General features: G+C 36.0%; 1 protein-coding gene across 1 annotated transcript in view; it reads left to right on the forward strand.

Annotated features, from left to right (window-relative positions):
* The window catches only part of HPSE2 (heparanase 2 (inactive)), a 730238-nt gene that overhangs the window by 569502 nt on the left and 142880 nt on the right, over positions 1-17856 (forward strand). Inside the window, exon 9 of the mRNA XM_020996755.2 lies at positions 1719-1833. Coding sequence (XP_020852414.1) covers positions 1719-1833 — 115 coding nt within the window. The remainder of the gene's footprint in view (positions 1-1718; positions 1834-17856) is intronic.

The raw sequence follows: 17856 nt of genomic DNA on the forward strand, positions 1-17856 counted from the left end.
GTGTATATACAGGTGTACATATTCCCTGGATACCACAAATGCATTGCATAGGCACACAAAAATGTGAATAGCCTTCTGCACACTATAATCCACACAGGCTTACAGATGTCTTCACATATACAAACACCAAGACGCATTGATATTTTTACACCCATGCACTCCTAGATGCAGTACCTCATAGACACATAAACACGTAGAGCACATGTGTATGTATTCATAGAGGAATCACAGACTCTCTTTGATTTTCACAGCTTCAGTATGAAAAGAACACTGAGCTAGAGGCAGGAAAACAGAGTGAGGATCCCAATTTCACCCCTCAGTGACACTGGGATGGTGGCTTGACCTAGAGTTAAATCTGTCTGTAGAGAAGGAATAGCAATCCTTCCTGTGCCATGGGTCAGTAAATGCTTGGTTTAATTAATTCAGCTTGAGCCCATCACTCCTTTGGGCCTCAGCTTTCTTATTTGTGAAACAAAGGTCCATTTCGTTTCTGGTATTCTGTGATTATAAATACACATTTAAACATGATAATTGCTGTGAAGAAAAAATAAAAATTGAGAGGTTAAGAGAAAGTTATAGTTCATCTAGTCCACCTCCTCTTTTTTCATATGAGGAAACTAAGGCCCCGAGCCATGGATTGCTCAGCAGTATACCAGTTTTGAGAATAAAAGGATTTGAACTCAAGTCTACTCGCTTGAAATACAGTCCCCTTTTCATATGGCCATTCTCAAAACTGTGAGATTCTTTGGACATAAAAACATAATATAAATCATAAGGTACAATTATTATAAATACAAAATTATTCTATAATCAGTGGTTTGAAACCTAATTTACTAGTCTAGGAAAAGCATAAGTTCCTGATTAATCTCTTGTTTGCTGACTATTCAGTGACTTCCAGAGTTCTAACTTTGAGTTCAAATAACATTTTTAGCTGTATTGAGAATTAGCAAAATTTTAAGTTTTCCAGTATTTCAGAAAAGTACATGATAAGAGCATATATGTCTCTGTGTGCTAGAGTATGTGTGTGGGAGGGTAGGAGCATGAGTTTGCGGGAATTTGATGGACAAAAGTGGGTTTTTAGACAGCCCTAATGCTTGTGAATGATGACTTGCACATGAGGATGGATATTTGTGACTGTTTTACACTAATGAATTACATGCATGATGAGCTTTATGCATTATGGGGGACTTGTCTTTGTTGAAATATATCAGTCTCTGTGTAACTGGTTGGATCTAGAAATAAGTATGATCATAATAAAAAATTTTTTAGTAGTAGCTCCGCCTTTAAGACATATGAATAGTTAGAATGTGCATGTTTGTATGTAAATTGTATGAGTTGGGAAAGATCTGTGGATGGTGTGTGCACAGTGGAGGTGTCCAAGTAGGAGAATTTAGGTAATGGAATGCATGGTTATGACTTGTATCTTGTAAGACACAAGGTCTTACCTAGAAACCTACCTAAAAGCAGGTAGGCTTTGTGGTTGATGATATTAAAGTAAAGCCTTAGGTTTGGAAACCTGATTTGAAGATCTTAAGCAAATATAGACATGAGCCACTTATGTGCTAATAACCTATTTAAGTTGCAAGTACTCTTTTCATACTCTGGGAGAGTGATTGGGTAAACCTTGCTCTTCCAGCCAGTCAGTAATCTTTAGGATACTTATTCCAGTCCGTGCCTATTTTGAAATGCATTGATGTAGCTGTTTTCCTACTTTTTAGATGGTTGAACACTTTAGGAATGTTGGCCAATCAGGGCATCGATGTTGTGATACGGCACTCATTTTTTGACCACGGCTACAATCACCTTGTGGACCAGAATTTTAACCCATTACCAGTAAGTGCGGGATGAAGATCCCATTACCTATTCCATGTCTTTCAATCCCTCTGATCACACCTTTTGTCTTACTGTATGTAGGCTATGAAAATTTTCTTTTTCTTTTCCTGTTACCAGTTAGTATGATAAATCAGAGAGAGACATTCTTGTCTTCTGTTCCCTTAACCCATTTCACAGACTTTTGGCTTCATCACAAAATTTTGTAAAATTTAAAATCCACTTCTCCTTGTGGCCTGTTTGAACTCTACTTGAAAATGAATTTCCCAGATTCGTTTCTTTTAATGCTAATAGGATACATTAGTTAATGTCAAATGCAACATGTTGAAAGCAGATGGGGGAGTGTTAGCCAAATCAGAGACAATGCGGATCCTTTTCTTAGAAGGAAAGACCAGTCCAGTTACAGTCAGACATTTACCCACGAATGGACTATGAGGGCATTTATATGGAACACGGTCCTGTTGAGGTGAATCCAAGAAGAAGAATATAGTAGTTATGTATTATAGTTCAAAATATATTTGTCCACACATTAATGAAACCCACCTTGTCCAGGAAACTTACTCTAAGTATATGGTGGGACAGCCTTACCTTAATCTTACCCTAAACCCTGTCCTAATCAAATAGCCCATCTCCCCCAAATGTCATTGCCAAGCAATCACTCTTTTTCTGAGATCCATAGCCATAAAATTATGTGTGTGTGTCTGTGTCTTTCTGTGTTTGTTTACTAGAATTGTTATCACTCAAATTAGATGTACAACATAGCTAGTGCCCATTAACAAGATCTATAGTGAATATCTTGTTTAGTAGTTGTAGATACTCAAAATTAGACCGCCATCATGGTCATATTTCTAGTCAGTAGTGCCCTCTTCACCCTCAGATTGTCAGGGAAATGCAACAGTAAAGAGTGTATATCAGTGTAGAATTGTGGCATTTTTAAAACCAGAAGTGGTTTAAGATGATAACAAATGAATAAGTTGCAGAGACTATGAAAGAGTGAAAGGAATGCTGGGCTTGGGATTGGAAGGCCTGGACTTGATTCCCAAATGTGCTGCCTGCTATCTACATGATCCTGGGCAGGTCACTGACCCTCCCTTGGCCTCAGTTTCTTCATCTACAAAATAGGGTGCAGGCTAGACCAGAGGTATCAGACAGGCAGCCCACAACATTCAGCAGATTAAAACGTAATTGGAAAATATTCAACAAAATAAATAAAAATGCAATCAAACATTGATAATTATACGTTTTGAAACTAAGTCAATATGTGGCCCATAGGAATCCTCATGTACAGATTGGTTTCCTCTGTTTCAATTTGAATTTGACCTCACTGGCCTAGATGACCTGAAAGTCCATTCTAGCTCTAAATCTATGATTTGAGGGAGCCAGTAACATAGTGGTTAGAACACTGGATTGGAGTCAAGAAAACCGAAGTTTTAATCCTGCCTCAGACACTTACAAGCTACATGACCCTGAGCAAGTCATTTAACTTCTCTCACCCTTGGTTTCCTCATCTGTAAAATATGGAAAATAATGGTACCTACCTCACAGGGTTGTTGTGAGAATCAAATGAAATGTAAAGCACTTTGCAAACCTTAAGGCACCATATAAAATGTTAGCTAGATCCTGATCATTATCCTTTGTGATAAAGCATTTTTAAAAAGGTAAAAATCATTAAAGAAATACAAAGAAATAGTGTTACTGTTTTTGTTATTGTGCGGTGTAGCTTCACTAGGACATCCTCTTTGGGGTTCACGCTGTGGGTCACAAAGAACCAGAGGATACCTCAAGTCGAGGACCGGGAGAGATAAAAGCAGGGTGAAACTCAAGAAACAATATGTGTAGACATCTTGATGAACCAGAGATGGAAGACTTAGACCAAAATTTGGTATAAGTAAAACTGTATTTGAGTGGCTGAAGGGAGGTATTTCCAAGATTCAGTCCTCTAAACTAGACAGATTTGGCATCTGTGCCTTTTCTGTGCATCCATGGTTGCCTACTTGTATTGATTTTGAACCCTTTACATTCTCATAGTTTGATTCCATTCAAGATTATTGCTCTGAAAATGTGTTGCTGTTGAATGTAATGATAGTAACCACTCACATTCCTTGAGTAATATAATTGACAAAGAGCTATCCCCAAAATTACTTTGTGAGATAGGTAGTGCTAGGATTATTATCCTCATTTTGTAGATGACCCAAAGAGGTTAAAACTTGCCCATTTTGTAAGCATTTGAGATGAGACCATCTGACTCCAGATCTAGTGCTTTTTCTACAATACTGTGATTAGGTACAGACTCTAAGAGGAGGCTTTATTCCTGAGGTTCATCATATAGCCACAAAGGATGTTACCCACATCTCCAAGTTTCCTGGCTTTAAGATGCTTAACAGAGCCCAGCTATTTAGCTAAAAGTCTTAAAATGACCAAGTAGCTGTACTAAAAACACTCTAATAAAGAAATCTTATGTAAAGGCACTTTAAAAGGTATCAGGTTGTCTTTTCATCTTTTTTTTTCCCTAATAAATTCTGCACCTTGTAAGCACAGAACTTGGCAGCAGAAAGAGTAGGTCCTGTATCTCCTCTGGAAGGAATTTACAAGGCTAAACCAGGACACAGTTTCCACAGATACTGCCAGAAGTCTCTTGGAATGTGTAATGGAGATCTGGGAAATAAAATGATTACCCCTTCAGAGAGTTATGCATTTGATAATCCAGTACTGTCAATAAAAACTTGTGGATTTTACATTGTGATTTAATCTTCAAGAGAGTTTGTTAAGGGCATAGGGGTTTAGCGAATTGGAATTTTTCATTACTGTCTAAAAAATTATCAGGTGCTTCTTCCCTGGTTCTTTTTTTTTTTTTACTAACTCAGTGGCCCTTTAAGGAAACATATTATAGGTTTTGTGATTTAATGTTATTTTTCAATTCTGTTATCCAGGTAAATTCAAAAAGCAACAAAGTTTGCACGAAAGTCATGGCCTTCAGGAGTTCATTAGCCCACATTATATCCCAGTCAACTTTGATCCCTCTATTTAAGGTTCTGTCCTTCTGGTTAGACTAGTTTGAGTGAAAAAGAATTATGAAAGATGGTCCTTTAAAAACAAAACTAGTCCTAGGAAAAGTTTACAAAGGTATTGTTTATATGCATCCTAGTTTTCTTCATATTATTTATCTAGCAAGCCCTAAGGCATAGAAACATAGGATCATAGAATTCTGGGATAGAATGAGGATCTTAGAGGTCATCTAGTCCAACTCCCTGCCTCACAGATAAACGTCCAGTACGGCATTTCAACAAACTGTCATTCAGCCTCTATGTGAACATATCCAGAGACAGAAAACTCACTCCCTTATGAAGCAACCTGTTCTTGTTTCAGATAGCTTTGCTGTAAAGAAGCCTGTCTTTATATTGAACTTAAATCTGTTGGCCTGTGACTTCTACCCATTGCTCCTAATTCTGCCCTCTAGAGCTAAAAAAAAAAATCCCCATTTCACATAAAATCCCTTAAAATACTTGAAGGCAGTAATCATGTTCCATCTAAATCGTCTCTTCTTCAGGGTGACCAAACCCACTTGAGTCTCTTTCTATTGCTATGGGAATTTATTTCTTCTAGGGTAAGAAAACCTGTTCTATATGTCTTTGTTTTGTGTTTTGTGTTCCCTGGGGAAAATGGCCTCTGAAGTCTCATATATCTTGTTTCTTTGAAACTATAAAACCATATACTCCGAAGACAAGGACAATGCCCTTCCTAGAAGAAGTCATCCTAGTAAATCACTTAACATCTCTGGGCCTCAGTTTCACCATATACCAAATGATGAAATTGGACTAGATGATATCTAAGGTATCTTTTAACTCTAAATCCTATTACCCCATGAACTTAGTACTTTATCACTCAGCTTCCAACACTGCCCTCTTTCTGCTCCTGCCTCTATTGGGTCATTGAACAGAATGCGATTTTAATCCCCATGGCCAACCAGTAGGTCATAGAGTCTGTTTGGAAAAGGAGATATTTGTAACTTGGATAGATTCACCATTTTCTTGCACACTGCTCAGCCTTTCCAGCTTTTAAGCATTTTCCTAGGAGAATTACTTTTGCCCATTTAAATTTGATATACTAATTTATAGCCTTGTCTCAGAAAAGGCTGACCTGTAGCCATCCACCAAACTGCATCTTAATAAATATGAACTTTTAATTAGTCGCCATTTCAAAAACTTTTCTGCATGTAACTTTTTTATGAGTTACCTTGAGAAGTCTGTGTATGTATGCGTGTGTGTGTGTGTGTGTGTGTGTGTGTGTGTGTATTCCAGAAGGAAATAAATGGAGATAGGGAAGGAGGAAGAAGAGTATAAGAGGGAGAGTAGAGTCAAAGAAGAGATGAATATAAGCACAACAAACTTCAGCTTCACAGGATTTATCATAAAGAGGACACTAAAAAAGGGATATACTTATGAATCTTATAAGAACTAGATATCAGGGCTTGGAAAAAATGAGTGACATAGGAAGTAGAAAAAGACCATTTCAATTATACATCATTAATATTGATCAGATTCCTTCTCTTTCTGTACCCCTTTCTTCTTTGTAAATTTTTTGGGGGAAGAGGGAGTAGAGAGGAAAATTATAAGAAGTTATGGAGGAAAGTGCATAATTAACAGTTATAACAATAAATACTAATGAGAACTTAGCCATGATAAAAGAACTTATCTATAAAAAAGGAAGCATAATGGATTATTAAGCAGAATCTAGAAATATATTTACAAGAAGTACACTTAAAATACAGAAATCTAAACAAAGTTAAAATGAGGAAATGGAGCAGAATTTATAAGTACCTCCAAAAAAAAGAAAAGGTAAAAAAGTAATATCAGACTCAGCTACAGCAAAAGTAGGTATGGTTAAGAAAGATAAACAGGGATATTACATTATGCGTAAAGATACCAAAGATAAATAATATTAGTACTTAACAGATAAGCACCTAAAGCATCTAAGTACCTGAAGAAAATTTAATTGAATCAAGAATACACAAAAACTATAATACTTGGGGCCTCACTGTGTGCTTTTCAGACCTAGACAAATGTAAGAATTATAAATAAGAAAGAAGTTAAGGACATGAACACAGTTTTAGAAATGTTAGCTTTCTGTCACTGTCAGTAAGCATCTGTTAAGTGCTTGTGCTAAGTGATGGGGTATACAAAGAAAGGACAAAGACAATCCCTGGTCTCAAAGAACTCGCAGCTAAATGGGAGCGACAACATTCAAACAACTATGTCTCAACAAGATATATCAAGTTAAATTGGAGATAATCAATAAAGAAAAGCGTCTAGCATTGAGAGAGGTTATGATAGGCTTCTTATAGAAAATAGGATTTTAACTGGCCCTTGAAGAAAGCCAAGGAAGACAGGAGGCAGAGATGAGGAGGGACAGTATTCTAGGCATGAGGCTAGCCAGGGAAAAATGCCCAGATGGACAGGGAAAGAAAGCAGTATATGTGTGTATGTATATATATATATATCTATATACATATATATCTATAGATATAGATATATAGATATAGATATAGATATAGATATAGATATTCTCTAAACAATGCAGTCTTAGCAGGACACCAGTATAGAGAAACAGCATTGTAAGAATGAGATTTTCTCAGCAGGTGCTAACATTCCTTGTATTCTTTCTCTTGCAGTACGTAAAGACAGTGAAGCTGAAGACAGGAGACAGAATAGCTAACAGATATCTCTTTCTTTGAAACAGAAAATTCGACGTTTAACTCCAAACTTCTCTAAGCAATGCAGTCTTAGCAGAACACCAGTATATATATATATTTTTTTAATTTGTTTTTTTCTGTGCAGAGTACCTTTACAAAACTGACCATGTTCTAGGTTAAGAAAATATTGTAAACAAATGCAGAAAAGTAGAAATATTAAATACATCCTTCACTGAACACAGTCTAATGAAAATTATAACAAAAAGGGCATTTAAAAAAATTATTCACATTTAAATGAAAATAAAATTCCTGAAGAATTGGTAGGTCAAATAACATATCATAGAAACAAGTGATAACTTGATTATAGAAAATGGCAATACTGATACAACATTCCAAAACATTGAGGATGCAGCCAGAGAAGTCCTCAGAAAAAATTTTGTCTCAAAACACTTTCATTAACAAAAAGAAATGGAATAAATAGATGAAATGGGCATGCAGCTAAGCAAATTAGAAAAATACAAGTAAAAAAAAAATCCAACCAAACACAAAAATAAATATTCCCAAAAAATCAAAGAAGAGGTAAACAAAATTGAAAGCAAAATCCTTTGAGTTCACAAATAAAACTAGGATCTGGTTTTTGAAGCCATTTGCTAATCAGATTTTTTAAAGCAAAGAAGAAAAGCAAATAGCAAATATAAGAAGAATAATTCATAATGAATGAAAACTAAAGGCAACTCTTAGGAAATGTTTTATCTAATTATATGCCAACAAAATTGATAAATTAAATGAAATGGAGAAATACTTAGAAAAATATAAAATACCTATATTAAAAGTAAAAGTAAAAGAGAATTTAAACAACACAATTTCAGAAAAAAAGAAATCCAAGAAATCATATAAAGGAAATTATAACCTTTTTTGTGTCGTGGACCCCAGTGGCAGTCTGGTGACAGCTGTAGGCCCCTTCTCAGAATAATGTTTTCAAATGCATAAATTAAATATACATGATTATGAAGTAAACCTATATTTATACTGAAATAAGGATGTAAGGTTTTGTTCTTTGGCTTTTTTTTTCCTATCTAAGATTATAGACCTCCTGAAATCTATCTGTGGATGCCTTGAGGGAGGGTAGAAAATAAGTAGAGAAAGAATACTAATATTTATAATGAATATTACTCCCAAACCAACAATATACGTTATTACCATTTTGGATTTATACCAGGAATTGCTTCAATAATAGTAAAACTATAAGCATGTTAGTAACAAAATGATAACAATTGCATGATTATGATTATGTGAATACATGCAGGAAAAATCTTTTACCAAAATACATTTTTGTGCTTTGAAAATGTAAAATTAGGAATAAGTTGACTTTAATATGATAAATTATAACTTTCTAAAAGCAAGAGCTAGCATTATCTATAATGGAAGAATGTTAGAGGCCTTTCCAGTAATATCATGAGTAAAGCAAAGATGTCCATTGTCATCAATTTTTTTTGCATGTGAAAACAACTTTTAAAAAATTTTTAACATTTGTTTTTAAAACTTTGGGTTCCAAATTTTCTCCCTTCCTCCCTCCCCACCCACCCTCATTGAGAAGGCAAGTAACTCGATACAGGTTATACATGTGTAGTCACGCAAAACACTTCCATAGTTGTCATGTTGTGAAAAACTAAGTATATTTCCCTTAATCCTATCCAGCCCCCCATTTATTCTATTCTCTCTTTTGACCCTATCCCTCCTTAGAAGTGTTTGCTTCTGATTACCCCCTCCCCCATTCTGCCCTCCCTTCTATCATGCCCCTGCTCTCTTGTCCCCTTCCCCAGCCCCCCTCCCCCATTTTCCTGTAGGGTAAGATAGATTTCCATAGTCAATTGAGTGTGTATGTTATTCACTCCTTAAGCCAAATCCAGTGAGAATAAGATTCACTCATTCCCTCTCACCTTCCTCCATTTCCCCTCCACTGTAAAAGCCTTTTCTTGTCTGTTTCATGTGAGATAATTTACCCCATTCTACCTCTCCCTTTCTCCTTCTTCCAGTATAATCCTCTCTCACCCCTTAATTTTATTCTCCAGATATCACCCCTTCATCTTCAACTCATGCTGTGCCCTCTATTTATCTATCTATCTCTGTATATACACACATACATATAATTTTTCCCTCCAACTACCCTAATACTGACAAAGGTCTCATGAGTTACAAATATTAACTTTCCATGCAGCAATATAAGCAGTTCAACCTTAATAAGTCCCTTATGATTTCTCTTTCCTGTTTACCTGTTCATGCTTCTCTTGAGTCAGATTTTCTATTCAGCTCTAGTCTTTTCATCAAGAATGCTTGAAAGTCCTCTATTTCACTGAATTTCCATTTTTTCCCCTGAAGGATGATACTCAATTTTGCTGGGTAGGCGATTCTTGGTTGTAATCATTTCTCCTTTGACCTCCAGAATATTACATTCCAAGCCCTCCAGTCCATTAATGTAGGAGCTTGTCATCAATATTTTATACCTTTCTAGAAATACTAGCGAAAACAGTAAGACAAAACTAAACTGAGGAAATAAGCATGGGAAAGAAGAAACATTTCCACAAAACATGATGATTTACTTAGACCAATATTTCTCAAACTGTACAGCATAGGACCCTGAAGCTCCTCACTCTTTAAAAAAATGAACTTTATGCAGTTTAATAGGCATTAATCATTGTGGAGGATTTTACTACAATAGGTCTGTCAAAGTTTTGCTTAAACTGAAGGGTTTTATCACTGTGGAAAATTTTAAGAACCACTGGTTTAGAGAATCCTAGAGCTTCAACTAAAAAATTAATTGAAATCACTTCAATAAAGTAGTGGTATATAAAATAAACCCAGAAAATAATTAATCTTTCTGTATATTACGAACAAAAATCAGCATAAAGACCTACAGAACGAAGATATAATGTATAAAATACCTGTGAGTCCAGCAATCAAGACACACATAAGAATGGTAAGATTACAACTACAGAACACTTTATAGAAATAAAGGCATGCCTAAATAATTGGTGAGACATTAATTTTTGATTATTGGGTCATGCCTGTATAGTAAAAATGACAATGTCATCTTACTTAGTTATCATACTTAGTGCTATGCCAACCAGACTATGAGAGGATTACTTTATTGTGTTAGAAAAAAAAAATAGTAACAAAATTTGGGGGCAGCTAGGTGGCGTAGTGGATAGAGACCAGCCCTGGATTCAGGAGGACCTGAGTTCAAATGTGGCCTGAGACACATAACACTAGCTGTGTGACCCTGGGCAAGTCACTTAACCCCGTTGCCAAGCCAAAAAAAAAGGTAACAAAATTGATCCGGAGGAATAAAAGGTCAATAATGAAAGATAAAGGGAAATAGTAAATAAAAGTGGAAAGGAAGACTAGGAGTATCAGATCTCAAATTATGCTACAATGCAATAATCATTAAAACTATTTCATAGAGAAGTTGATCAGAAGAACAGATTAGGTACAGAAGACCCAGAAGTAACTGAATGCAATAGCACAGTGCTGAATGAATCTAAGGTTCTAACCACTGGGGTAAAGGACTTAATATTTGACAAAACAGCTGAGAAAACTGAAAAAAAAAGTCTAGATAATTAGTCTTATGGCCTAAATATAAAGCAAAAGAGAGGATCAGTGAAGAAGATACCTTTCACAGCTATGAACATGGGAAGACTTCTTGACCAAATAAGAAATATACCAGGGGATAAAATGGATAATTTTAATTGTGTAAAATTGAAAAGACTTTATGCAAACAAAATCAATACAGTTAAAATTAGAAGGGAAATATTAACTGAGTAAAATAATGTCTTAAATTTCTCTGATAAAGATCTGATTTTCAAGATAAATAGGGAACTGATACAAATATATGACAAAATGAGCTATTTCCCAATAGATAAGTAGTCAAAGGATATGAACAATCAGTTTTCAAAAGAAGAAATGCAGTCTATCAATAGTCAAATGAAAAAAAAAGTCTAATTAGTCATAAGAGAAAGGCACATTAAAATAACCGTGAGGTTCTACCTCACCCCCATCAGACTAACAGAAATGACAAAAAAGGAAAATGACAGTTATTGGTGGCACTTTGCAGGGATGAATTCATTCATTTACGGCTGGTAGAGCTTTGAACTGGTTCAGCTATTCTGGAATGCAAGGTAGAAGAATATACAATTAGTCACTGAACTATGCATGTTCTTTTACTCAGTAATATTGCCACCAACCTTAGATCTCAAAGAGATAAGAGCCAAAGGGAAAGAATATATTTATTTACTGGTTGGTTTGTGTACTCCTAGGCATGCACGCATGCACACACACACACACACACACACACACACACACACACTCTCATGGAAGCATTTTTTGTTGCAGGAAAAAAATGAAAGCAAAAGCATCCCTGAGTACATGCCCATCAGTTTGGGAACAGCTAAATAATTATGATATATACATGTAAGTAGAATATAACTGCACTGTATGAAATTAAGAAAGGAACAGATTTAGAAAAAATCTGGGGGTTCTTTTATGAAATGATTTAGAGTGATATAAACAGAACTAGGAAAACAATTGATACAATTACAACACTTCAAAGGAAAACTAGCGAGCACAATTTAAGAACTATAACCGATGCAATGAACAATCAATCATGACTCAAGTAAAATGATGATAAATTATGCTTCCCATCTCTTGTCAGGAAGGTAATAGACTAGAAGTACAGATTGATTCACGTTTTTTCAGACACAGTCGATGTGTAGAGCTCTGTTTTATGTGACTATACTTTTGTTATAAGTGAAGACTTTTATTGGGATAGGGGTGAGAAGTGTGAGGAAAAGAAAAGTTAGTGATAGTGATACTAAAATGGATAAAAAAGACAAGAGTATTAATAATTTAGGAAATTACACAAAATAGAGCAAAAGGAAGTTCAGAAAGGGACACAGACAAACAGGGCAGTATTGGAACTACAGTCTTAAATTTGAACTATTAAAAAAAAGCTATGTAGTAGAGGTTGATGGTTTTTAAGGAGATGGCATGGTTGCTGATATTTTTCAAGTTTAGAATAATTTTTTAAATCAACAAGATCTAACCATCAGGTTACTACCAAAGAAAATCTGAATCTTATGGTGGCTGGCTCACTAAGTTAGTGGATTATACTAATGAAGGTTAAAACCTTCCATGGCCATTCCATAGTCATGTGAACTAATGAGTCAGCATCGTTCCATTCCATGGTCACAGACTGTAGCTCTGGTGGACAGCATATGCATGACACTGGTCAAGTCGCATGAGAGAAGCATCACCAATCTGTCACTGCTCCTGGAAAAAAACATCCCTGAGTACATGCCTTGTTGATGATGAGTCAATAGCATTATCTTTCCAAATGAAAGGAGACACATTATGAGAGGGCAGCATGTGGTAATTGAAAAAAGAATTGGACTAGAAGGTGGGAGGTCTGGGTTTTTTTTTTAATCCTGGCTGTGCTATAAACTAACTCTGGGCCTTAGGAAAACCATTTTTATCTCTCTGCATCTCTATTCCCCTATCTGCAAAATAAAGACTGGATGAAATGACTCTAAGATCCCTTCCAGTACGGAAGTACACTATTTCTTTGCTTTATAAAACCATGCCTACCACATAAGATTGTGGTGAATATAAAATGAGGAAAATATGTCAAAGTTCTTAGAAAATTGTAAAGGACTGCAGAGAATCATAGCATGTTAGAGCAATGTTATAGATGGAGATAGCATAATGGAAGCCCATAGTGATGCAGTGGCTTGTCCAGTGAAAAAGAGTAAATGGGTTATAAAGGTAATTAGATGAGACTTTTGTAGTCATTGCCTAGCCTCTCAGGGTGTGTGCAAATGAAAGAATTACAGAACTTTAGACCGTGGGGTGAAAGCTCCACAGAGTCAGATGCTGACTTGTTTGAGATGTAAGGGCCTGTCTTTGATCCTTTCTTTCCCATGGGAGTAATCAGGAAACTGAAGAGAGCCAAATATACCTGTTAGGAGTAGCTGTGACATGAAACAGGATCCTCTCATTAGCTGCCCAGACAAAGCCTTTTCCACATACAACCTTTGTGGGAGTCAGCTGGCAGCTGAGGAAAAAAAGAGGCCATTTCAGCTGGAGAAACTATCATTCATCTCAAAATGGCTGTTTCTTAACTGAGACCAGGGGAATTTCACTCTTCCTCCCAGATACATGAGTCTCTTCTGTGCCACTAGACCTCAGTTTTTGAAGTCAGAGTCTATCTAAATTTATTTGAGGCTTCCCTATCCCTATATTTACACATCAAATTACGGATTTTGAGCTAGAGGAACTTAAGAAATTATCTAGTCCTTGTCTATTATCTAGTCTTTCATTTTGCAATTCAGGAACTAGAACCCAGTGAGGTTAAATAATTTGCCCAAGGTCACTTAGGTAGTAAGTCTCTGCTTTCAAGGAATTTATTGTCTAATAGACAAGCTAAAACATGTACATTTAAATAATAACACAAATAAGGTGGGATGAATTAAAAATCATACAAGAGGTAAAAAAAAAGTCCTGAGATTCCCATTATGATGTGGTCACTTCTGCATGTGAGAATCAACAAAGTTTCCATGAAAAAAAAGAGTTGGGCCTTGAAAGAATGGTAGAATTTTGACATGGCTATTGAAACTGGAGGAAGATTGAGCATGAACAGAAACTTGAGCTTTCTACACTTGAAAAGGATTAACTGTAGAACAATTAAAGAAAAGCTAAAATATATATTCTGTTCAAATATAGGGAACATACTATAGACTTGTCAGTAAAGATTAAGGCAAAAATAATTTTATAGTAACAATTTTAACACTGTCATTTGCTATTTTTAAATGATCCAGTAGACATTAGAAAGTGTGACGTGACACATCAGACCGATAAAGACAAAGAATTTTGAGTATCATGCTGAACCTAGTTAACTCCAGTTCACTAGACCCTCATCTCCTCTTAACAAGGACAATTGCCTAAGTGTCAAAACTGGTCTCCTTGCTTTTCAGACTTTTCCCTTTCCAACCTCTTGTCCACATAGCTGCCAGGTTTTATATTCATAAAGCATAGATCTGACAGTGTCACTTCCCTGCTCAAGAAATTCCAGTGAGCCCTCTTGCCTCTGTGATCAAATAGAAACTCCCCAGTTTGGCATTTAAAACTCTTCACAATAGAGCTCCAGCTCACTTTTGCAGGTTTACTGTACCTTTTACTGTCCTTTACCCACTGTGAATTCCAGCCAATCAAGCCTGCTTACTGCTGCCCATATCCTGCATTCCATTTCCCATCCACATGTCTTTTCACAAGCTGCCTTCTAGGGGCAGCTAGGTGGCACAGTGTATAGAGCACTGGCCTGAAGTCAGGAGGACCTGAGTTCAAATCTGGCCTCAGACCAAACACTTGATACTTACTAGGTGTGTGACCCTGCGCAAGACACTTAACCCCAGTTGCCTTAAAAAAACAAACAAACCCATAAGCTGTCTTCTTGCCTGGAATAAATTCCTTAACCTCTGCCTCAGGAGCCCCAGTTGCCTTCAAAGCATTCTCTCTACAGAAAGTTGATCCTGATAACCCTTGTTGCTAGTACCAGCCATCCCCTTGTAAATTACTTTGGATAAATTTAGTATGTCATTTTCTATATACAGTGTTGTTTCCTCCTAATACAATATAATCTCTTTGAGGGCAGAGATTGTTTCAGTCTTGGCTTGAGCATGCTCTGCATCTAGCATAGAGCCTGACACCTTGTATGTGCCTAATAAATACTTGTTGAATTCAAGCCTCATTTGGAAACTTTAATATGCCTTCAACAATGCCCAGTATTCCTAGTTTGCCAAGCTGAGGATGACTTCTATAACAAGGGTTTTTTTTTTACTCTAAACAAGTTAATCAGAAAAGGTTAATTATAATTTAACCATACCCAAGGATCACAGAAATAATCTTCATATATCAGTGATCAAGATCAAGCTTAGAAGCAAAAGGAAATGTATGATAATAACCTTATCATTTTAGCTAAGTGAAAATAAAGTATGCCTGTAAGTGATGCTGAAGGATCTATTATGGTGATATGACAGCATGATTTTTACAAGGCTAGTGCTCCAGAAGTTGTTTTTATTAGGGTTATGCATTCAATTCAGGTTGACTGCCACCTGGTAAATGAGGGTGCCTGAACTTTATGGTTCAAACAGTCAGGATTCTCATGGTTGTGACCAGACAAATCCAAATGGACCTAGTATGTTCTACTCAATTACTCCTTTTTCTGTAAAATTAGAATTCTTTAGTAAAATAACTAAGCAGACATATTAAGGCATGTGTTATTTAAATATTGTACCCTAATTACAGCAAAATTTAAAGAAATACAGCAATCTACAAGTAAGTACCTCTTCCTCATTCAGCAATCCTCAATTTGCATCATTGCCTTTTCTTTTCTAGTCTGAAGTCTAACAGGCCATTCTCTATCCTTTAAACTTTTGGCTTGTGCAGGATTTAAGATTACAGAGTATCAGAGCTAGAAGGGACTTTACAGAATGCCTAGTCTAGACCTCTCATTTTACAGCAGCTAAACTAAGACCCAAAAAGGTTCTGTAATTTTCCCAATATTGAATAGCTAGTTAGTAGAGGAGTGACAGAGTTTATCTGGCACTCAGACATAAGTGTTTTGTTTCTACATCCACTTGCCTGGGTAATCCTGCCTTAGGCAGTCAACAATGAGATCACTACCTCGTGTGAAGGAACCATAAAGCTTCTTGATTCTAATGCCTTTATTTCACAGTTGGAAAAACTAAGCCCCAAAAGAAGTAAAATGATTTGGTCGAAGTTACACGGTATGTAGCAGACCTGAGACACAAACCCAGGATACTGTCTCTAAATCCATTGCTCTTTTGACTATATCATAGTGCCTTATTCTTAGAGTGAATCTTTGTATGTGTTTGTATGTATAGGCACATATACACGCATGTATACATACATGCATGTATATACATAGACACAGAAATGATCTCTAGGTATTGTAGAGATAACAAAGTATTGTAGTATGAGTCCTTGTTCTCAAAGAATTTGCAATCTAGTAGGCACTGAATGGTAAATGCAAAATAAATGTCAGAGAAAATAGATGTTATATAAGTTTATTAGAAAGGAGAGAGCACTGGGGTCTGAGATGTTCTAGTCAGGAAGTTTCACTGAGGTGATATTTGAGTTCCATTTTTAAAGAATGATGAGGTTGATATAGGCTTAATAGAATACGGAGGTCATCGTAGGCAAGGAAAAAGGTTTGAGTAAAACTATGAGGCAGGTAATGTTTGGGAAATGGCCAAATTGTACATACAATTTTGTTGTCTTTAATATTGTAATACAATATTATTGTATAATAAGGAGTGAAACAGGACAAATTCCAAATGACCTGGCTGAATTTATGAAGAGCTAAGAAAATAGAACCAAATGAACAATATATACACAAATCCCCCTCATTTTACTGAGAATGAGGGCTTAAATAGATAACCAAAGTGCACACATCAAGTAGGAAGACACATTTTTACAAATGAAAAATCAGAAAAGAATATGAAATCTCATTATATTATCAATTATCAAATATCAATAATAATTATCAAATGACTATCTTAACAGTGTCAAAGAAATTTAGAGGAGGAAAAAGACATTGTGGACTGAGGTGAGACTTAAACTAGGCCTTGAAGTATGGATAGGTTTGAATAGGTACAAAGAAGGAAACAAGGGGGCAGGCATTTCAAGTGGGAAGAAAGCTGTAAGTAATATATGGAGGTGAAAATGTGCATTCTATGTTTTAATTTTTTTTCCAATTACATATAAATTTATTTATTTTTAGTTTTCAACATTTACTTCCACAAGATTTTGAATTCCAAATTTTCACCCTATCTCACCCCTGTCCCCACCCAATATGGCCTGTATTCTGAATACCCCTTTCCCTAGTCTGCCCTCCCTTCTATCTCTCCCCCCCTTCTCATCCCCTTCCCCTTCTATTTTCCTGTAGGGCAGGATAGATTTCTGTACCCCATTTCCTGTATTTCTCATTTCCCAGTTGCATGTGAAAACATTTTTTTTAAACATGTGTTTTTAAAACTTTGAGTTCCAAATTTTCTCCCTTCCTCCCTCCCCACCCACCCTCATTGAAAAGGCAGGCAACTCAATACAGGCCATACATGTGAAGTTATGTAAAACAGTTCCATAGTAAACATGTTGTGAAAAACTAACTCTATTTCCCTTAATCTTATCCTGCCCCCCCATTTATTCTATTCTTTCTTTTGACCCTGTCCCTCCTCAGAAGTATTTGCTTCTGATTACCCCTTTCC

This window comes from Phascolarctos cinereus, unplaced genomic scaffold (genome assembly GCF_003287225.1).
Source record: "Phascolarctos cinereus isolate Bilbo 61053 unplaced genomic scaffold, phaCin_HiC Scaffold_3;HRSCAF=262, whole genome shotgun sequence".
In the NCBI taxonomy this organism is placed as follows: domain Eukaryota; kingdom Metazoa; phylum Chordata; class Mammalia; order Diprotodontia; family Phascolarctidae; genus Phascolarctos; species Phascolarctos cinereus.